Source organism: Oncorhynchus kisutch, linkage group LG9 (genome assembly GCF_002021735.2).
Source record: "Oncorhynchus kisutch isolate 150728-3 linkage group LG9, Okis_V2, whole genome shotgun sequence".
Taxonomy (NCBI): Eukaryota; Metazoa; Chordata; class Actinopteri; order Salmoniformes; family Salmonidae; genus Oncorhynchus; species Oncorhynchus kisutch.
This window is the reverse complement of record NC_034182.2, coordinates 44,224,181-44,248,589: the sequence shown is the minus strand read 5'-3', so window position 1 is coordinate 44,248,589 and position 24,409 is coordinate 44,224,181. Positions and strand designations below refer to the sequence as shown.

The window sequence follows — 24,409 nt, the reverse complement described above, 5'->3', positions numbered from 1 at the left end:
CCCTCTCATCCAGGTCTCCCTCTTGGCCAGGTCTCTGTCTTGGCCAAGTCTGCCTCTTATCTAGGTCTCCCTCTTGGCCAGGTCTCCCTCGTATCCCGGTCTCCCTCTTGGCCAGGTCTCCCTCTTATCCCGGTCTCCCGCTTGGCCAGGTCTCCCTCTTGGCCAGGTCTCCCTCTTATCCCGGTCTCCCTCTTGGCCAGGTCTCCCTCTTGGCCAAGTCTTCCTCTTGGCCAGGTCTCCCTCTTGGCCAGGTCTCCCTCTTGGCCAGTTGTCCCTCTTGGCCAGGTCTTTCTCTTGGCCAGGTCTCCCTCTTGGCCAGGTCTTTCTCTTGGCCAGGTCTCCCTCTTGGCCAGGTCTTTCTCTTGGCCAGGTCTCCCTCTTGGCCAGGTCTCCCTCTTGGCCAGGTTTTTCTCTTGGCCAGGTCTCCCTCTTGGCCAGGTATCCCTCTTGGCCAGGTATCCCTCTTGGCCAGGTCTTTCTCTTGGCCAGGTCTCCCTCTTGGCCAGGTCTCCCTCTTGGCCAGGTCTCCCTTGTAACAGAGGTCTTCTGACTTGCTGGATAACAAAAGTCTAAGTATATCACCACCATTTGAATAAACATGTCTTGACCTTTGATCCTTGACCTTTAGGTGTGTACCCTGGTGTTCAGCTCCACCTACCAACCTGGTGACCCTGAGCTGACCACTGTGATGGAATACAACGACGGTATCGTCCAGACCATCGCTAGAGGGGGGCTAGTTGACATCTTCCCCTGGCTACGGGTAGGAGACTCACACACAACTGATACCAATAGGTGAACAGGTTGTTGAGACGTACAGTGGAAAAGTATTTTCCCCCTTAAATTACTTAAATGTTTCAGATCATCAAACAAATTTAAATATTACACAAAGATAACCCAAGAAAACACAAAATCCAGATTTTAAGTGATGATTTTATTTATTAAAGGAAGAAAGCTATCCGAACCATCATTGGCCCAATGTGACAAAGTAATTGCCACCTAAACCTAATAACTGATTGTGCCACCCTCAGCAGCAACAACTGCAATCAAGCTTTTGCGATAACTGGCGATGAGTCTTTCACATCGATCGCTGCGGAGGACTTCTGGCCCACTCTTCTTTGCAGAATTGTTTTAATTCAGCCACATTGGAGGGTTTTCGAGCATCAACCGCATTTTTAAGGTCACGCCACAGCATCTCAATCGGATTCAAGTCTGGACTTTGACTAGGCCACTCCAAAACCTTCTCTTTTTTTGAACCATTCAGAGGTGGACTTGCTGGTGTATTTTGGATCATTGTCCTTCTGCAGAACCCAAGTGCGCTTCAGCTTGAGGTCACGAACTGATGTCCAGACAGTCTCCTTCAGGGTTTCTTGGTAGAGAGCAGAACCCAAGTGCGCTTCAGCTTGAGGTCACGAACTGATGGCCAGACATTCTCCTTCAGGGTTTCTTGGTAGAGAGCAGAACTCACGCTTCAGCTTGAGGTCACGAACTGATGGCCGGACATTCTCCTTCAGGGTTTCTTGGTAGAGAGCAGAACTCACGCTTCAGCTTGAGGTCACGAACTGATGGCCGGACATTCTCCTTCAGGGTTTCTTGGTAGAGAGCAGAACTCACGCTTCAGCTTGAGGTCACGAACTGATGGCCGGACATTCTCCTTCAGGGTTTCTTGGTAGAGAGCAGAACTCACGCTTCAGCTTGAGGTCACAGACTGATGTCCAGACAGTCTCCTTCAGGGTTTCTTGGTAGAGAGCAGAACTCACGCTTCAGCTTGAGGTCACGAACTGATGGCCGGACATTCTCCTTCAGGGTTTCTTGGTAGAGAGCAGAACTCACGCTTCAGCTTGAGGTCACGAACTGATGGCCGGACATTCTCCTTCAGGGTTTCTTGGTAGAGAGCAGAACTCACGCTTCAGCTTGAGGTCACGGACTGATGTCCAGACAGTCTCCTTCAGGATTTCTTGGTAGAGAGCAGAACTCACGCTTCAGCTTGAGGTCACGAACTGATGGCCGGACATTCTCCTTCAGGGTTTCTTGGTAGAGAGCAGAACTCATGGTTCCACCAATCACAGCAAGTCGTCCAGGCCCTGAAACAGCAAAGCAGCCCCAGACCATCACACCACCACCATATTGGACTGTTGGTATGATGTTCTTTATCTGAAATGCTGTGTTACTTTAACGCCAGATGTAACGGGACACACACCTTCCAAAAAGTTCAACTTTTGTCTCATCAGTCCACAGAATATTTTCCCAAAAGTCTTGGGGATCATCAAGATGTTTTTTTTTCCAAAAGTGAGACGAGCCTTTATGTTATTTTTGGTCAGCAGTGGTTTTCGCCTTGGAACGCTGCCATGGATGAAATTGTTGCCCAGTCTCTTTCTTATGGTTGAGTCATGGACACTGACCTTAACTGAGGCAAGTGAGGCCTGCAGTTCTTTAGATGTTGTTGTGGGTTCTTTTGTGACCTCTTGGATGAGTCGTCGCTGTGCTCTTGAGGTAATGTTGGTGGGCCGACCACTCCTGGGAAGATTCACCCCTGTTCCAAATGTTCTCCATTTGTGTATAATGTCTCTCACCGTGGTTGGTTGGATTCCCAAAGCTTTAGAAATGGCTTTGTAACCCTATCCAGACTGATAGATGTCAATTACTTTGTTTCTCATCTGTTCCTGAATTTCTTTGGATCACGGCATGATGTCTTGCTTTTTGAGATCTTTTGGCCTACTTCACTTTGTCAGACAGGTTCTATTTAAGTGATTTTTTGATTCAACAGGTCTGGCAGTAATCAGGTCTGGCAGTAATCAGGCCTGGCAGTAATCAGGCCTGGCAGTAATCAGGCCTGGCAGTAATCAGGTCTGGGTGTGGCAAGTGAAATTGAACTCAGCTTTCCAAAAATGTTTATTAACCACAGTAAATTCATGATTTAACAAGGGAATTACTTTGTCACATAATAGGGCCATGAAGGTTCGGATATCTTTTTCCCTTATTAAATAAAATGATCACTTAAAAACTTCATTTTGTGTTTACTTGGGTTATCCTTGTGTAATATTTAAATGTGTTTGATGATCTGAAAGACAAATGTGCAAAAAAATCAGAAATCGGGAAAAAACTTGTGTGTTTCTAGTTGTCAGTAGTTTGTGTTTAATTTCATTTAATTTGAAAGAAGTTGTTTAATTTCAGACCACTGTTGGTTTGCTGATGTCACGACTTATCTCACGATCACCATATAACAAAAGTGGTTATGTTGAGATCACGAGATAATCAAAAGCATCAACATTAATTTGTTACCTGCAAAAAAAGAAACTGCCCTTTTTCAGGACCCTGTCTTTCAAAGATCGTTAGTAAAAAATCCAAATAACTTCACAGATCTTCATTGTAAAGGCTTTAGATTTATTTTAAGACACTAACAGCTTACAGATGGTAGGCATATAAAACCTCTTCGGGCTAGGGGGCGGTATTTCACGTCCGGATGAAAAGCGTACCCAAAGTAAACTGCCTGCTACTCAGGCCCAGAATCGAGGATATGCATATAAATTGGTAGATTTGGATAGGAAACACTCTAACGTTTCTAAAACGGTTACAATTATGTCTGTGAGTATAACAGAACCTATTTGGCAGGCAAAACCCCGAGGACAAACCATCCAGGATTTTTTTGTTTGTTGAGGTGACAGTGTTTTCAATGGGTTTTCTATGTGGATCTTGCCTGCAGTTCCAGGGTTTTGTTGTTGAGGTGCCAGTGTTTTCAATGGGTTTTCTATGTGGATCTTGCCTGCCAACAGACATCTACCCTGCCCCCCACCAACAGACATCTACCCTGCCCCCCACCAACAGACATCTACCCTGCCCCCACCCCCCACCAACAGACATCTACCCTGCCCCCACCAACAGACATCTACCCTGCCCCCACCAACAGACATCTACCCTGCCCCCACCAACAGACATCTACCCTGCCCCCACCAACAGACATCTACCCTGCCCCCACCGACAGACATCTACCCTGCCCCCACCGACAGACATCTACCCTGCCCCCACCGACAGACATCTACCCTGCCCCCACCAATAGACATCTACCCTGCCCCCACCAACAGACATCTACCCTGCCCCCACCAACAGACATCTACCCTGCCCCCACCAACAGACATCTACCCTGCCCCCACCAACAGACATCTACCCTGCCCCCACCCCCCACAACAGACATCTACCCTGCCCCCAACGACAGACATCTACCCTGCCCTCCACAACAGACATCTACCCTGCCCCCACCAACAGACATCTACCCTGCCCTCCACAACAGACATCTACCCTGCCCCCACCAACAGACATCTACCCTGCCCCCACAACAGGCATGTAACCTTCCCCCACCAACCTACTGACCCCACCACCCAACAGACATTGATCATTGCTACAGTTGTAATTATTATTATTGTTATTATTATTACTATTATTATTATTGTTATTGTTATTATTATTGTTGTTGTCATTATTATTATTGTTATTGTTATTACTATTATTGTTATTGTTATTATTATTGTTGTTGTCATTATTATTATTGTTATTATTGTTATTATTATTATTGTTATTATTATTATTATTATTGTTATTATTATTATTGTTATTATTATTATTATTATTGTTATTATTATTATTATTATTATTATTATTAGTATTAGTATTGTTATTATTATTATTATTATTATTATTATTATTATTATTATTATTAGTATTATTATTATTATTATTATTATTATTACTATTATTATTATTGTTATTATTATTATGACTATTATTATTATTGTTATTATTATTATTATTGTTGTTGTTGTCATTATTATTATTATTATTATTAGTAGTAGTATTTTCATTATTACTATTACTATTATTAGCATTATTATTATTATTGTTATTATTACTATTGTTATTATTACTAGTATTATTAGTAGTATTTTCATTATTACTGTTATTATTATTATTATGTTATTATTATTATTATTATTATTATATTACTATTGTTATTATTATTATTATTATATTACTATTGTTATTATTATTGTTATTATTATTGTTATTATTATTATTATTATTATTATTATTGTCATTATTATTATTATTTTACTATTGTTATTATTATTATTATTATTGTTATTATTACTATTATCCATATTTTGTCTTATTCACTTTTATTTTATTTTTAAATACAGTACCAGTCAAACATTTGGACAGACCTACTCATTCAAGGGTTTTTCTTTCTTGTTACTATTTTCTACATAGTAGACATCAAAACGATTAAATAAAACATGGAATCAAGTAGTAACCAAAAAGGTGTTAACAAATCAAAATGGATTTTAAATGTTATATTCTTCAAAGTAGCCATCCTTTGCCTTGATGACACTGTGAATGTTTACACTGTGTGTTCAATAAAGAGATGGAAACATATAATTGTTTGTGTGTTATTAGTTTAAGCTCACTATGTTTGTCTATTGTTGTGACTTAGACGATGACCAATTTATGACCAATTTCTGTAGAAATCCAGGTAAGTCCAAAGGGTTCACATACCTGTAGGTCCTGGATGGCAGGATGTGTTAGTTACAACTGTCCGTTGTGGCTTATGGTTCCCAAGCAGTTCCCAAGGCTGTGATGCAACCGGTCAGGGTGCTCTTCTGTCTGCGTTGTCCGTTTTGTTTACCATTGTTTTGTTGTTGTTTATTTTTAGCCCCTGGTCCACACAGAGGGCCTGTTGCCTGGATGCGTGGTTGCCTGGTTACGTGGTTGCCTGGTTGCGTGGTTGCCTGGTTGCGTGGTTTCCTTGTTCAATAAAGGTTCAATAAAATAAACCCGAGACTCTGTGATATGATATTTCCACGAGCAGCTCCCATAGATGAGATGTTGCATAACAACACACTTACAAGAGTCACAGAATACCTGCGCCAGTGGAGGCTGGTGAGGGGAGGACGGCTTTAACGGATTAAACACCATTTCATTCATTCCATTCCAGCCGTTATTATGAGCCGTCCTCCCCTCACCAGCCTCCTCTGATCTAGTCGTGTGCACAGCTGCGCGTCAGTCTGCCACAACACGATAGTTGCGGGACCAAAACACAGTGAGAACTTTAGCCTCGTGCTTCGTACTCTTAGTTGTGGTGAAAATCGTGCTGATATATTGTTGTGCATCTCGCTGAGTCTTTCAACTCTCTGCTGTCTCTGCTGTAGTTTCTCCCCAACCAGACTCTGACCACGCTGACAGAGTGTATTGCCATCAGGGATCAGCTGCTCAGCAAGAAGCTAGAGGAACACAAGGTGAACACACACACACACACTCCACAGGAGGTTGGTGGCACCTTAATTGGGGAGGAGGGGCTCATGGTATTGGCTGGAGTGGAATCAGTGGAACGGTATCAGACACATGGTTTCCATGGTTTCCATGGTTTCCATGGTTTCCAGGTGTTTGATGTCATTCCATTTCCAGGCAGCTTCCACTGACACACACACATACACACACACACACACATACACACACACATACACACATACACACACACATACACATACACACACACACAAACACACACACACACACACACACACACACACACACACACACACACACACACACACACACACACACACACACACAGAGGGAAAGTGGACGGGGAAAGGAAGCCATCCCACAGTATTGAGACACAGCCTTGACATCTGATCCTCTGCAGGTGTCGCTGATCAGCGGGGAGCCACGTGACCTGCTGGACGCTCTGCTGCAGGGTCAGACGAGGATCCAACATAACCAGGGGTCAGGGATCAGAGGTCAGGGGTTAGGAGCGGAGCAGGAAGAGGAGGGGATCAGTGATGACCACGTCTTGATGACTGCGGCTGAAGCATTCGGCGCCGGAGTAGAGACCACCTCAACGACATTACTCTGGGTCCTGGCCTTCCTCCTGCACCACCCACAGGTAGGAGGAGGAACAAGGGGAGGTAGGGACTGGGGGAGGACGGAGAAAACCAACTGAGGAAAATGAAGAGACACAGAGAAGTTATAGGAACCACAGAAGTTATATTCAAATCTGCTCTCAACTGAACAGTCTCGTTCATCCCCCTAACCCAGGTTCAGGAGCGTGTGCAGAAGGAGCTGGATGAGGTGGTGGGTTGTGGGAGGAGTCCAGATGTGTCAGACCGCACTCACCTGCCCTATCTGGACTCTGTCATCAATGAGGTCATGAGGATACGCCCTGTCAGCCCCATCCTCATCCCTCACACCGCCCTGACTCACAGCAGGTATCTAACACACCTTACCTACCTCACCTGTTATAGTCCCAACCCTTCTGACTCACAGCAGGTAACTAACACACCTGACCTACCTCACCTGTTATAGTCCCATCCCTTCTGACTCACAGCAGGTAACTAACACACCTGACCTACCTCACCTGTTATAGTCCCATCCCTCACACCGCCCTGACTCACAGCAGGTAACTAACACACCTGACCTACCTCACCTGTTATAGTCCCCATCCTTCACACTGCCCTGACTCACAGCAGGTAACTAACACACCTGACCTACCTCACCTGTTATAGTCCCATCCCTTCTGACTCACAGCAGGTAACTAACACACCTGACCTACCTCACCTGTTATAGTCCCCAGCCCTCACACCGCCCTGACTCACAGCAGGTAACGAACACACCTGACCTACCTCACCTGTTATAGTCCCCATCTCTCACAACGCCCTGACTCACAGCAGGTAACTAACACACCTGACCTACCTCACCTGTTATAGCCCCATCCCTCACACCGCCATGACTCACAGCAGGTAACTAACACACCTGACCTACCTCACCTGTTATAGTCCCCATCCCTCACACCGCCCTGACTCACAGCAGGTAACTAACACACCTGACTTACCTCACCTGTTATAGTCCCCATCCCTCACACCACCCTGACTCACAGCAGGTAACTAACACACCTGAACTACCTCACCTGTTATAGTCCCATCCCTCACACCGCCCTGACTCACAGCAGGTAACTAACACACCTGACCTACCTCACCTGTTATAGTCCCCATCCCTCACACCGCCCTGACTCACAGCAGGTAACTAACACACCTGAACTACCTCACCTGTTATAGTCCCCATCTCTCACACCGCCCTGACTCACAGCAGGTAACTAACACACCTGACCTACCTCACCTGTTATAGTCCCCATCCCTTCTGACTCACAGCAGGTAACTAACACACCTGACCTACCTCACCTGTTATAGTCCCCATCCCTCACACCGCCCTGACTCACAGCAGGTAACTAACATACCTGACCTACCTCACCTGTTATAGTCCCATCCCTCACACCGCACTGACTCACAGCAGGTAACTAACACACCTGACCTACCTCACCTGTTATAGTCCCCATCCCTTCTGAATTACAGCAGGTAACTAACACACCTGACCTACCTCACCTGTTATAGTCCCATCCCTTCTGACTCACAGCAGGTAACTAACACACCTTTACCTACCTCACCTGTTATAGTCCCATCCCTTCTGACTCACAGCAGGTAACTAACACACCTTTACCTACCTCACCTGTTATAGTCCCCATCCCTTCTGACTCACAGCAGGTAACTAACACACCTGACCTACCTCACCTGTTATAGTCCCCATCCCTTCTGACTCACAGCAGGTAACTAACACACCTGACCTACCTCACCTGTTATGTTCCCCATCCCTCACACCACCCTGACTCACAGCAGGTAACTAACACACCTGACCTACCTCACCTGTTATAGTCCCATCCCTCACACCACTCTGACTCACAGCAGGTAACTAACACACCTGACCTACCTCACCTGTTATAGTCCCATCCCTTCTGAATCACAGCAGGTAACTAACACACCTGACCTACCTCACCTGTTATAGTCCCATCCCTTCTGACTCACAGTAGGTAACTAACACACCTGACCTACCTCACCTGTTATAGTCCCCATCCCTTCTGACTCACAGCAGGTAACTAACACACCTGACCTAACTCACCTGTTATAGTCCCCATCCCTCACATCAGTCTGACACACAGCAGGTAACTAACACACCTGACCTAGCTCACCTGTTATAGTCCCATCCCTCACATCGGCCTGACTCACAGCAGGTAACTAACACACAGTAGATGCCTACTGGATAACTTATTTGTATTGCTTTTAATCTTTTTAAATGAATTTATCTTATTAACACTTTGTTCTAGCTAGCTATTTGTGTAGGTAGCTATCAAGTGAACACAATGACTACCTCACCTGTTATAGTCCCATCCCTTCTGACTCACAGCAGGTAACTAACACACCTGACCTAGCTCACCTGTTATAGTCCCATCCCTCACATCGGCCTGACTCACAGCAGGTAACTAACACACCTGACCTAGCTCATCTGTTATAGTCCCATCCCTCACATCGGCCTGACTCACAGCAGGTAACTAACACACCTGACCTAGCTCACCTGTTATAGTCCCCATCTCTCACATCGGCCTGACTCACAGCAGGTAACTGTCGTGTCTTTACTATCATTAACTGAAGACTGATAATTTTTATCAAAGATTCTCAGTAATTAGTTTATATGCAATTAGACTGATTAATCATGTAACCGTAATTACTAGGAAGTCGGGGCACCAAGGAAAAATATTCAGATTACAAAGTTATCATTTCCTAAAATAACTTTTCAGATATTTTCATATCTGATCAATTAGTCTTCGAATGAATTAATTATTTACTTTACCTCATGTTAGTCTCATTTCAAACGTCGAAAAATGTTGGTTATCTGCACGAACCCAGTCTTCACTATGAGTCATCCATACATCAATTGTCTTAAATCATTTATTTATTACTAACTAAGTAATTTACAGAAATGCATAAACAAACAAACAAGGTAAATGTGGTTACATGTAATGATAGGAGAATGTGCCCCTAGTGGGCTAAACTGGCATGGCGGCTTGTTAGACAAAGGGGGAAGTGGGGGACGACTAAGAAGTTACTACAGAGTTAATAATTATAACAATTGAATCCTTTTCACATGAACGCTCACTCATTCGGGAACAATTGCAATAAATATATATATATTTATGCTCAGTGTGTCGTCTTGATCGCTGGTGAAAAGTTTGTTTCTTTTGTAGAATTGTCCGTCTTTCTCCCTCTCTCTCTTTGTCATGGTTATAGTGGATAGTTCAGAATGACATTCCTTCGTATTGTTATAGAATGGATGTTTCAGTGGTTGTCGTTCTTTGCGTTCAATGATACCGAATTCCTAGCTGCAGACTAGTAATTAATATCAAAGACTTGTTCTTATTCTGTCGGTATCGATAGTCTAAGAGTTTAACCACGTGGTATGGTTAAAAGATTCAGCAATGGTCTACAACCTTTGTCCTCCTAATGGAGAAAAACATGGTCTGCTGATAATTTCACGAAGTTGGCTTTTATTCGGAATGGCAGAAAAGGGCTGTCCCAGGATGTCTGACCCTAACTGGGCTCAGGGGCGGTCCAGGATGTCTGACCCTAACTGGGCTCAGGGGCGGTCCAGGATGTCTGACCCTAACTGGGCTCAGGGGCGGTCCAGGATGTCTGACCCTAACTGGGCTCAGGGGCGGTCCAGGATGTCTGACCCTAACTGGGCTCAGGGGCGGTCCAGGATGTCTGACCCTAACTGGGCTCAGGGGCGATCCAGGATGTCTGACCCTAACTGGGCCCAGGGGCGGTCCTCTGATTTAGTTCTAATCAAAAGGGAATTTGTTTTTTCTTCATTAAACAGTCCAAAAGTATATTACACAATTTTACAAACAGTATCATACTCACTCATTCATCTTATACAACAATTAGATGTAAACCTCATATCTGAGGCTATTATATAAACAGTGTAATGGTAATGTGGCCACACCGTCTCCCATGAGCTTCCCAAGTTGTGACAAACGGACCAGTTCGTAGCTGGATTCTACACCGATCTTTTATACTTTCTCCGGAACATGAAATTTGTTCGTACCTCAAGTTCTGTGAGGTGGAAGGATTTCCTTTGTTCTCCATGAAAATATACTCTCTCTATACTGTGTGGCCATGTGGCAGGGTCTGCTCAGGAATTTAAGACCTCTCTGACCACAGCAAACTAGTTGAAGGAGGCAAGGGGGAGGCAGGGAGAGGGGGATGGGGCTTGCAATACCCAAAGAGGCCAACGTCATGACCTAACTAACACACCTGACCTACCTCACCTGTTATGGTCCCATCCCTCACAACGCCCTGACTCACAGCAGGTAACTAACACACCTGACCTACCTCACCTGTTATAGTCCCATCCCTTCTGACTCACAGCAGGTAACTAACACACCTGACCTACCTCACCTGTTATAGTCCCCATCCCTCACACTGCCCTGACTCACAGCAGGTAACTAACACACCTGACCTACCTCACCTGTAATAGTCCCATCCCTCACACCGCCCTGACTCACAGCAGGTAACTAACACACCTGACCTACCTCACCTGTTATAGTCGCATCCCTCACACTGCCCTGACTCACAGCAGGTAACTAACACACCTGACCTACCTCACCTGTTAAAGTCCCATCCCTCACACCGCCCTGACTCACAGCAGGTAACTAACACACCTGACCTATCTCACCTGTTATAGTCCCATCCATTCTGACTCACAGCAGGTAACTAACACACCTGACCTACCTCACCTGTTATAGTCCCATCCCTTCTGACTCACAGCAGGTAACTAACACACCTGACCTACCTCACCTGTTATCGTCCCATCCCTCACACCGCCCTGACTCACAGCAGGTAACTAACACACCTGACCTACCTCACCTGTTATAGTCCCATCCCTTCTGACTCACAGCAGGTAACTAACACACCTGACCTACCTCACCTGTTATAGTCCCATCCCTTCTGACTCACAGCAGGTAACTAACACACCTGACCTACCTCACCTGTTATAGTCCCCATCCCTTCTGACTCACAGCAGGTAACTAACACACCTGACCCACCTCACACCGCCCTGACTCACAGTAGGTAATTAACACACCTGACCCACCTCACCTGTTATAGTCCCATCCCTCACACCGCCCTGACTCACAGCAGGTAACTAACACACCTGACCTACCTCACCTGTTATAGTCCCATCCCTCACACCGCCCTGACTCACAGCAGGTAACTAACACACCTGACCTATCTCACCTGTTATAGTCCCATCCATTCTGACTCACAGCAGGTAACTAACACACCTGACCTACCTCACCTGTTATAGTCCCATCCCTTCTGACTCACAGCAGGTAACTAACACACCTGACCTACCTCACCTGTTATCGTCCCATCCCTCACACCGCCCTGACTCACAGCAGGTAACTAACACACCTGACCTACCTCACCTGTTATAGTCCCCATCCCTTCTGACTCACAGCAGGTAACTAACACACCTGACCCACCTCACACCGCCCTGACTCACAGTAGGTAATTAACACACCTGACCCACCTCACCTGTTATAGTCCCATCCCTCACACCGCCCTGACTCACAGCAGGTAACTAACACACCTGACCTACCTCACCTGTTATAGTCCCATCCCTCACACCGCCCTGACTCACAGCAGGTAACTAACACACCTGACCTATCTCACCTGTTATAGTCCCATCCATTCTGACTCACAGCAGGTAACTAACACACCTGACCTACCTCACCTGTTATAGTCCCATCCCTTCTGACTCACAGCAGGTAACTAACACACCTGACCTGCCTCACCTGTTATCGTCCCATCCCTCACACCGCCCTGACTCACAGCAGGTAACTAACACACCTGACCTACCTCACCTGTTATAGTCCCATCCCTTCTGACTCACAGCAGGTAACTAACACACCTGACCTACCTCACCTGTTATAGTCCCATCCCTTCTGACTCACAGCAGGTAACTAACACACCTGACCTACCTCACCTGTTATAGTCCCCATCCCTTCTGACTCACAGCAGGTAACTAACACACCTGACCTATCTCACCTGTTATAGTCCCATCCATTCTGACTCACAGCAGGTAACTAACACACCTGACCTACCTCACCTGTTATAGTCCCATCCCTTCTGACTCACAGCAGGTAACTAACACACCTGACCTGCCTCACCTGTTATCGTCCCATCCCTCACACCGCCCTGACTCACAGCAGGTAATTAACACACCTGACCCACCTCACCTGTTATAGTCCCATCCCTCACACCGCCCTGACTCACAGCAGGTAACTAACACACCTGACCTACCTCACCTGTTATAGTCCCATCCCTCACATCGCCCTGACTCACAGCAGGTAACTAACACACCTGACCTATCTCACCTGTTATAGTCCCATCCATTCTGACTCACAGCAGGTAACTAACACACCTGACCTACCTCACCTGTTATAGTCCCATCCCTTCTGACTCACAGCAGGTAACTAACACACCTGACCTGCCTCACCTGTTATCGTCCCATCCCTCACACCGCCCTGACTCACAGCAGGTAACTAACACACCTGACCTACCTCACCTGTTATAGTCCCATCCCTTCTGACTCACAGCAGGTAACTAACACACCTGACCTACCTCACCTGTTATAGTCCCATCCCTTCTGACTCACAGCAGGTAACTAACACACCTGACCTACCTCACCTGTTATAGTCCCCATCCCTTCTGACTCACAGCAGGTAACTAACACACCTGACCCACCTCACACCGCCCTGACTCACAGTAGGTAATTAACACACCTGACCCACCTCACCTGTTATAGTCCCATCCCTCACACCGCCCTGACTCACAGCAGGTAACTAACACACCTGACCTACCTCACCTGTTATAGTCCCATCCATTCTGACTCACACCAAGAACCTAACACACCTGACCTACCTTACCTGTATAGTCCCATCCCTCACACCGCCATGACTCACAGTAGGTAACTTACACACCGGACCTACCTCACCTGTTATAGTCCCATCCCTCACACCGCCCTGAATCACAGTAGGTAACTAACACACCTGACCTACCTCACCTGTTATAGTCCCATCCCTCACACTGCCCTGACTCACAGCAAGAAACTAACACACCTGAACCTACCTCACCTGTTAAAGTCCCCATCCCTCACACCGCCCTGACTCACAGCAGGTAACTAACACACCTGAACAACCTCACCTGTTATAGTCCCATCCCTTCTGACTCACAGCAGGTAACTAACACACCTGACCTGCCTCACCTGTTATCGTCCCATCCCTCACACCGCCCTGACTCACAGCAGGTAACTAACACACCTGACCTACCTCACCTGTTATAGTCCCATCCCTTCTGACTCACAGCAGGTAACTAACACACCTGACCTACCTCACCTGTTATAGTCCCATCCCTTCTGACTCACAGCAGGTAACTAACACACCTGACCTACCTCACCTGTTATAGTCCCCATCCCTTCTGACTCACAGCAGGTAACTAACACACCTGACCCACCTCACACCGCCCTGACTCACAGTAGGTAATTAACACACCTGACCCACCTCACCTGTTATAGTCCCATCCCTCACACCGCCCTGACTCACAGCAGGTAACTAACACACCTGACCTACCTCACCTGTTATAGTCCCCATCCCTTCTGACTCACAGCAGGTAACTAACACACCTGACCCACCTCACACCGCCCTGACTCACAGTAGGTAATTAACACACCTGACCCACCTCACCTGTTATAGTCCCATCCCTCACACCGCCCTGACTCACAGCAGGTAACTAACACACCTGACCCACCTCACACCGCCCTGACTCACAGCAGGTAACTAACACACCTGACCTACCTCACCTGTTATAGTCCCATCCCTTCTGACTCACAGCAGGTAACTAACACACCTGACCTACCTCACCTGTTATAGTCCCATCCCTTCTGACTCACAGCAGGTAACTAACACACCTGACCTACCTCACCTGTTATAGTGCCATCCCTCACACCACCCTGACTCACAGCAGGTAACTAACACACCTGACCTACCTCACCTGTTATAGTCCCATCCCTTCTGACTCACAACACATAACTAGCACACCTGACCTACTTCACCTGTTATAGTCCCATCCCTCACACCGCCCTGACTCACAGCAGGTAACTAACACACCTAACCCTAACCCTACAGCATAATACAGCACACTACAGCACACTACAGCATACTACAGCATACTACAGCACACTGCAGCATACTACAGCACACTACAGCACACTACAGCACACTACAGCGTACGACAGCATACTACAGCACACTACAGCATACTACAGCACACTACAGCACACTACAGCACACTACAGCACACTACAGCGTACGACAGCATACTACAGCACACTACAGTACACTACAGCATACTACAGCACACTACAGCACACTACAGAATACTACAGCACACTACAGCATACTACAGCATACTACAGCACACTGCAGCATACTACAGCACACTACAGCATACTACAGCACACTACAGCGTACGACAGCATACTACAGCACACTACAGCACACTACAGCATACTACAGCACACTACAGCACACTACAGCATACTACAGCATACTACAGCACACTACAGCACACTACAGCATACTACAGCACACTACAGCATACTACAGCACACTACAGCACACTACAGCACACTACAGCATACTACAGCACAATACAGCACACTACAGCATACTACAGCGTACTACAGCACAATACAGCATACTACAGCACACTGCAACATATTACAGCGTACTACAGCGTACTAAAGTGTACTAAAGCGATCTAAAGCATACTACATTTTCAAACTTTCACATACTATAAAACGTATATTTTCGCATACCCAAAATGCCTATTATTTAGAGTTCAAGTACAGGTTTTTGGACATGGCCAGTCTCTCTGTCCTCCCCAGTATCGGCGGTCATTCCATCTGTAAGGGAAGCCGTGTACTGGTGAACATGTGGGCTATACACCACGACCCGGAACACTGGGACCAGCCAGAGGACTTCAGACCAGGTGAGATAGATCCTCACAGACACATGCTCACACACACGCACACACACACACGCACGCACACACACACACACACATGCTCACACACGCACGCACGCACGCACACACACGCAGTTGAAAATAACACACCCATCCCTTCTCCCTCCCCAGAGCGTTTCCTAGATGACAACGGCCAGCGCTTCACTCCTTCCTGTTTCATGCCATTTGGGGCAGGGCCTCGGGTCTGCGTGGGTGAATCACTGGCCAGGCTGGAGCTGTTCCTGTTTGTGAGTGGTCTGCTGCAGAGGTTCAGCTTCAGCCCCGCTCCTGGGGTCCCTCTACCCGACCTGGAGGGGCGCCTAGGGGTGGTGCTACAGCCACTCAGATACACCCTCACTGTTACACCTAGACCAGGCTGGGAGGGGGTGAGGGGGGGGTGTGGTGGAAGGATTGAGGGGGAAGGGGGAAAGACTGGGGGGAGTGACTGAGAGGAGGGGGGGGGTGAGATACTGAGGGGCCGAGGGGGAGGGGAGAGGGACTGAGGGGGAGGGACTGAGGGGGAGGGGGTGAGATACTGAGAGGGAGGGACAGAGGGGGTGAGATACTGAGAGGGGGGACTGAGGGTGAGAGGGGAAGACTGAGGGGGAGAGGGGGAGTGAGGGAGAGACTGAGGGGGAGGGACTGGGGGGGTGAGGTACTGAGAGGGGGGGACTGAGGGTGAGAGGGGAGAGGGGAAGAGGGAGGGGAGCATGCAATGCATCTGACTCTTGGTAATTCAATGTTTTAATTCAATGTTTTAAATGTACATGTCCATAATCAAATCAATAAATGAAGATCGATCTAACCTAATGACATATATCTATATGGTTCCATTTAACCATCACAGAGAGTACTGATGGGAGTTATAGTTTAGATATTTATTATCAGGCAGACGTACAGTATATAGACAGGCTGATTTAGGACACAGACAGACACAGAGGGTTACTCCCTAATCAACAGAGATCTATAGTAACAACTGGTCTGGGAGCAGACTGTAGTAACAACACCTCTGTTAGACAAACCATACCACAGGAGTGGTCATTTTAGTCCCATATTGGCCCTTTGAATCCCAGATGGGCCCTTTGAATCATAGACCGGCCCATTAAATCCCAGACTGGCCCAATAAATCCCAGACTGGCCCTTTGAACCCCAGATGGGCCCTTTGAATCATAGACCGGCCCATTAAATCACAGACCGTCCCATTAAATCCCAGACTGGCCCATTAAATCCCAGACTGGCCCTTTGAATCCCAGACTGGCCCTTTGAATCCCAGATGGGCCCTTTAAATCACAGACCGGCTCTTTAAATCCCAGACTGGCCCTTTGAATCCCAGACTGGCCCTTTGAATCCCAGATGGGCCCTTTAAATCAGAGACCGGACCATTAAATCCCAGACTGGCCCATTAAATCCCAGACTGGCCCTTTGAATCCCAGATGGGCCCTTTAAATCACAGACCGGCCCATTAAATCCCAGACTGGCCCATTAAATCCCAGACTGGCCCATTGAATCCCAGATGGGCCCTTTAAATCCCAGACTGGCCCTTTAAATCACAGACCGGCTCATTAAATTCCAGACTGGCCCTTTAAATCACAGACCGGCTCATTAAATTCCAGACTGGCCCTTTAAATCACAGACCGGCTCTTTAAATTCCAGACTGGCCCTTTAAATTCCAGGTGGGCCCTTTAAATCAGAGACCGGTCCTTTAAGTGACTCTGAGAGGGAAATGTGGGCCCGACTGAACTAGCTGGATGATCCTGGTTCTAGACCGGTTGTGTGTCTAGCTAACTGTTTGTGTTCAATAGATCTGGGACCAGACTAGGATGAGGCAGGCTCCGTAAAAACCACAAGGACAGTTTCCATGGAGATATGATACTGTGAACTCCTGGGGAACAACATCATATGTTGTAAACAACAATAACAACAATAATAACAACAAAATCAGAACACCATATGATATTCATAAAGTCTCAGTGTTCCTCATGATCCGCTGTCATCGACTCCCACAGTCTGGTCACAGAGGACATGCTGGGATCTGTAGTTCCTAAACGAACACTGCTACACTCTCTCCTAGAACTACAGTGTGTCTGTATGCCTGGGCATGTCTCTGGGTTTAAACTGTAGAGGAATGGCCCGAATGGAAACCGAATCCCCATAGTGCACTACTTCTGACCAGAGGCCCTAAGAGCCTAAAGTAGTGCCCTATGAAGGGAATAGACTGCCATTTTGGATGCATACCTACTGTATATACTGTATGTGAGTAGGGAGTAACTGGAACATGTTGGCCGAATACTGACTGACTGGCTGGCAGACTAGTTTACTGACTGACCGCAGACTGGTTTACTGACTGACTGGCTGCTTTACTGACTGACTGCAGACTGGTTTACTGACTGACTGTCTGCTTTACTGACTGACTGCAGACTAGTTGACTGACTGACCGGCTGGTAGACTGGTTTACTGACTGGCTGGTTTACTGACTGAATGGCTGCTTTACTGACTGACTGCAGACTGGTTTACTGACTGACTTCAGACTAGTTTACTGACTGACCGGCTGGCAGACTAGTTTACTGACTGACTGGCTGGTTTACTGACTGACTGGCTTACGGACTGACTGGCTGGTTTACTGACTGACCGGCTGGCAGACTAGTTTACTGACTGACTGGCTGGCAGACTAGTTTACTGACTGACTGGCTGGCAGATTAGTTTACTGACTGACCGTCTGGCAGACTGGTTTACTGACTGACTGGCTGGCAGACTAGTTTACTGACTGACTGGTAGACTGGTTTACTGACTGACCACAGACTAGTTTACTGACTTACCGGCTGGCAGACTAGTTTACTGACTGACCGGCTGGCAGATTAGTTAACTGACTGACTGGCTGGTAGACTAGTTTACTGACTGACCGGCTGGCAGACTAGTTTACTGACTGACCGGCTGGCAGACTAGTTTACTGACTGACTGGCTGGTTAACTGGCTTACTGACTGACTGGCTGGTAGACTCATTTACTGACTGACTGGTTTACTGACTGACTGGCTGGCAGACTGGTTTACTGACTGGCTGGTTTACTGACTGACTGGCTGCTTTACTGACTGGCTGGTTTACTGACTGACTGATTGGCTGACTGGTTTACTGACTGGCTGGTTTACTGACTGACTGACTGGCTAACTGGTTTACTGACTGACTGACTGGTTTACTGACTGACTGGCTGACTGGTTTATTGACTGACTGGCTGGCTAACTGGTTTACTGACTGACTGGCTGGCAGGCTAACTGGTTTACTGACTGACTAGGTGACAGACTGACTGGCTGGCTGCCTGGTTTACTGATTGACTGGCTAACTGACAGGCTGGCTGGCTAACTGGTTGACTGACTGGCTGACCTAGTGACGTCATGGGTGTTCTCTTCAGTAAAACTCCCTCTGTTCCTCCATGTTAGAAATACAAAACTCTCCTTCTGTCCAGAGCTTCTAGAGCCAGACGGACAGACACTAGCTAGAAGATCACAGAACCTTGACGTGTGATCCCTTGTGTTAGCCATGATGTTAAATGAGCACAGCACACTGTTAGGAAACAAGACTCAAGACTTAATGAACGGTGATCCTTAAATGGGACTTTTTCCGGGGGTTGGGATTGTAAATGTCTTGTAGTGTATCCATGGCTTGAGGGCAATAGCTGTAGTTGAACACAGACACGTTGGTTCTTCTCTGGTGAACTGCAGCATCTGAAGGTCAAACTGGCGAGGGCGATGGTGCTCTGAAACTCTCCGAATATAAACATTTATTCTGGTCCTGCAGAACACTGGACTAGAATCAGTCATGTATATTCTAGTAATCAACAGAGTTCTAGAACATTCATGTTGACCCTGTCAGTTCTAGAACATTCCGGTTGACCCTGTCAGTTCTAGAACATTCCTGTTGACCCTGTCAGTTCTAGAACATTCTGGTTGACCCTGTCAGTTCTAGAACATTCCTGTTGACCCTGTCAGTTCTAGAACATTCCGGTTGACCCTGTCAGTTCTAGAACATGAACACGACGACAGTCAGATAGATACACTGACAGTATCCCGGTCTGGTCACACTGTCACACTACACTACCCAGAGTTCTACAGCAGGTTTAGTCACATGGTAGTCATGTTATTGCCTTGCTATTGGCTGGTGTTATACACTGTTACTATGGTTACTATAAGAGAGACAGTGCTAGTGATGTTAACAGAACTACAGTAGGCCTGTGAAATGGTTGGTGTGTGTGTCCGGGGGGACTGAGGTGACCATTGTGACACTGAGTTCAAACACAGGCCACACAACATACATTGTTCTGTTCTGACGAGAGAGAGAGAGAAAGAGAGAGAGAGAGAGAGAGAGAGAGAGGGTTTGGCTTCTCTCCTCTCTTTGTGTTGTAGTGTCTCTCTAGACCAGGTTGTAGTGTCTCTGTGGTGTCTCTCTAGACCAGGTTGTAGTGTCTCTGGACCAGGTTGTAGTGTCTCTGTAGTGTCTCTCTAGCCCAGGTTGTAGTGTCTCTAGACCAGGTTGTAGTGTCTCTGTAGTGTCTCTCTAGACCAGGTTGTAGTGTCTCTGTAGTGTCTCTCTAGACCAGGTTGTAGTGTCTCTCTAGACCAGGTTGTAGTGTCTCTCTAGACCAGGTTGTAGTGTCTCTCTAGACCAGGTTGTAGTGTCTCTGTGGTGTCTCTCTAGACCAGGTTGTAGTGTCTCTCTAGACCAGCTTGTAGTGTCTCTCTAGACCAGGTTGTAGTGTCTCTCTAGACCAGGTTGTAGTGTCTCTAGACCAGATTGTAGTGTCTCTAGACCAGGTTGTAGTGTCTCTGTAGTGTCTCTCTAGACCAGGTTGTAGTGTCTCTCTAGACCAGGTTGTAGTGTCTCTAGACCAGATTGTAGTGTCTCTAGACCAGGTTGTAGTGTCTCTGTAGTGTCTCTATAGACCAGGTTGTAGTGTCTCTCTAGACCAGGTTGTAGTGTCTCTCTAGACCAGGTTGTAGTGTCTCTAGACCAGGTTGTAGTGTCTCTAGACCAGGTTGTAGTGTATCTGTAGTGTCTCTCTAGACCAGGTTGTAGTGTCTCTGTAGTGTCTCTCTAGACCAGGTTGTAGTGTCTCTCTAGACCAGGTTGTAGTGTCTCTCTAGACCAGGTTGTAGTGTCTCTATAGACCAGGTTGTAGTGTCTCTGTAGTGTCTCTAGACCAGGTTGTAGTGTCTCTAGACCAGGTTGTAGTGTCTCTAGACCAGGTTGTAGTGTCTCTCTAGACCAGGTTGTAGTGTCTCTATAGACCAGGTTGTAGTGTCTCTATAGACCAGGTTGTAGTGTCTCTCTAGACCAGGTTGTAGTGTCTCTGTAGTGTCTCTCTAGACCAGGTTGTAGTGTCTCTGTAGTGTCTCTATAGACCAGGTTGTAGTGTCTCTCTAGACCAGGTTGTAGTGTCTCTCTAGGCCAGGTTGTAGTGTCTCTAGACCAGGTTGTAGTGTCTCTATAGACCAGGTTGTAGTGTCTCTCTAGACCAGGTTGTAGTGTCTCTCTAGACCAGGTTGTAGTGTCTCTATAGACCAGGTTGTAGTGTCTCTAGACCAGGTTGTAGCGTCTCTAGACCAGGTTGTAGTCTCTATAGACCAGGTTGTAGTGTCTCTGTAGTGTCTCTATAGACCAGGTTGTAGTGTCTCTAGACCAGGTTGTAGCATCTCTAGACCAGGTTGTAGTGTCTCTGTAGTGTCTCTCTAGACCAGGTTGTAAAGTAACGGGTATTTATCTCCAGGATAACTGAAAAAATTAACAACACTACGACCAGGTTAGATTAACAACACTACAACCAGGTTAGATTACAACACTATGACCAGGTTAGATTAACAACACTACGACTAGGTTAGATTAACAACACTACAACCAGGTGATATTAACAACACTACGACCAGGTCAGATTAACGACCAGGTTAGATTAACAACACTATGACCAGGTTAGATTAACAACACCACGGCCAGGTTATATTGACAACACTACGACCAGGTTAGATTAACAACACTACGACCAGGTCAGATTAACGACCAGGTTAGATTAACAACACTATGACCAGGTTAGATTAACAACACCACGGCCAGGTTATATTGACAACACTACGACCAGGTTAGATTAACAACACTACGACCAGGTTATATTGACAACACCACGGCCAGGTTAGATTAACAACACTACAACCAGGTTAGATTAAAAACACTACGACCAGGTTAGATTAACAACACTATGACCAGGTTATATTGACAACACCACGGCCAGGTTATATTAACAACACCACGGCCAGGTTATATTGACAACACTACGACCAGGTTAGATTAACAACACTACGACCAGGTCAGATTAACGACCAGGTTAGATTAACAACACCACGGCCAGGTTATATTGACAACACTACGACCAGGTTAGATTAACAACACTATGACCAGGTCAGATTAACGACCAGGTTAGATTAACAACACTACGACCAGATGAGATTAACAACACTACAACCAAGTTATATTAACAACACTATGACCAGGTTAGATTAACAACACCACGGCCAGGTTATATTGACAACACCACAGGCCAGGTTAGATTAACAACACTACAACCAGGTTAGATTAACAACACTATGACCAGGTTAGATTAGCAACACTACGACCAGGTTAGATTAACAACACTACGACCAGGTTATATTGACAACACCACGACCAGGTTATATTGACAACACCACGGCCAGGTTAGATTAACAACACTACGACCAGGTTAGATTAACAACACTATGACCAGGTTAGATTAGCAACACTACGACCAGGTTAGATTAACGACACTACGACCAGGTTAGATTAACAACACTACGACCAGGTTAGATTAACAACACTACGACCAGGTTATATTAACGACCAGGTTAGATTAACAACACTACGACCAGGTTAGATTAACAACACTACGACCAGGTTATATTAACGACCAGGTTAGATTAACAACACTACGACCAGGTCAGATTAACGACCAGGTTATATTAACAACACTATGACCAGGTCAGATTAACGACCAGGTTAGATTAACAACACTATGACCAGGTTATATTGACAACACCACGGCCAGGTTAGATTAACAACACTACGACCAGGTCAGATTAACGACAAGGTTATATTGACAACACCACGGCCAGGTTAGATTAACAACACTACGACCAGGTTATATTGACAACACCATGGCCAGGTTAGATTAACAACACTACGACCAGGTTATTTTGACAACACCACGGCCAGGTTAGATTAACAACACTACGACCAGGTTATATTGACAACACCACGGCCAGGTTAGATTAACAACACTACGACCAGGCACACACAGTCTCAAATGGAACCCTTTTCCACAGCTCCCTATGTGGGACCTGGCCAAAAGTAGTGTACTACGTAGGGGATAGAGTACCATTTGGGTCAGACACAAAATAATCTGCCTCTGTGCCAAACCCATCCACAGAACCAGTGAACCATCTTGACTGTATCTCCTGTAGCTCAGGACAGGAGCTTCATGTTGGGCCCTCCTGGGTCTGATCCACACATCAGAGCTATGTTCAGGATCCCCAGTGTTATGGAACATTACCTAATAAACAGTTTTGCAAAGTTGTTGTTGTGGGGTTTTTTCCGTTCACTTGCATCCCCCCCATTTAGGATGAAAACGGTTTAGTCCACTGACTCCGCTCAGCTGTCCATCACACGCTCTCCATGACAATCACCACAGAATCCTCCTCAGCCAATGGGGTATCTCCTGGGGCGGGGCTACACAGGGTTAGTCCCTCCCCTGACCCCTGACCTCTAACCGGACAGTCCAGGCTGTCATGGAGCTCGCTCACCCCCTCCTCTCCTTCATCCCCTGCTTCCTCCACTCCCTCCTCCTCTTCCTCCTCCTCCTCCTCGTCTTCCTCAACCTGACAGCGACACACCTCGATGCCTGAGTCCCCGGTCAGACGGCGGTGGCGGTACTGACTCTCATCGGCCCCAACTTCCTCCTGCTCTTCCTCCTCCTCCTCTCCCTCGCTCCTGTAGGTGTGGGGGACAAGCTGGTACACGTCCACACAGGGGGAGAACAGGGTCTGCTTGGGGGGAGACTGGGTGGGCCTGGGGGAGACAGGGGGAGGAGAGGAGGGAGAGAAGGGGGGAGGAGAGGACAAGGGGAAGACAGGGGGAGGAGAGCAGGAGGGAGAGACAGTCTCTGTCCGTTCCACTGCAAGAGCTCCAAGAGGATCAAAAAAGGCCTGAGCCTTTGGGTCTGAGGCTACAGGAGAAGAGACTGGGACAGAGGAGGTAGGGGCTGGGGAGGCTAGGGTTAGGGTAGGAGTTGGGGAGAGGGCAGGAGCTGGGGAGGCTAGGGTTAGGGTAGGAGCTGGGGAGGCTAGGGTTAGGGTAG

At 47.0% G+C, this 24,409-nt stretch overlaps 1 protein-coding gene across 1 annotated transcript in view; it reads left to right on the top strand.

The window, feature by feature from the left end:
* cyp17a2 (cytochrome P450, family 17, subfamily A, polypeptide 2) overlaps nucleotides 1-23,628 on the top strand; it is a gene marked incomplete at its 5' end in the record, with an annotated part of 27,885 nt that extends 4,257 nt beyond the window's left edge. The window contains 6 exon segments of the mRNA XM_031832679.1: nucleotides 629-760; nucleotides 6,198-6,284; nucleotides 6,695-6,934; nucleotides 7,087-7,256; nucleotides 15,883-15,986; nucleotides 16,134-23,628. Of these exon segments, the coding sequence (XP_031688539.1) occupies nucleotides 629-760; nucleotides 6,198-6,284; nucleotides 6,695-6,934; nucleotides 7,087-7,256; nucleotides 15,883-15,986; nucleotides 16,134-16,450 (1,050 nt within the window).
* Nucleotides 23,629-24,409: the final 781 nt, after the last annotated feature.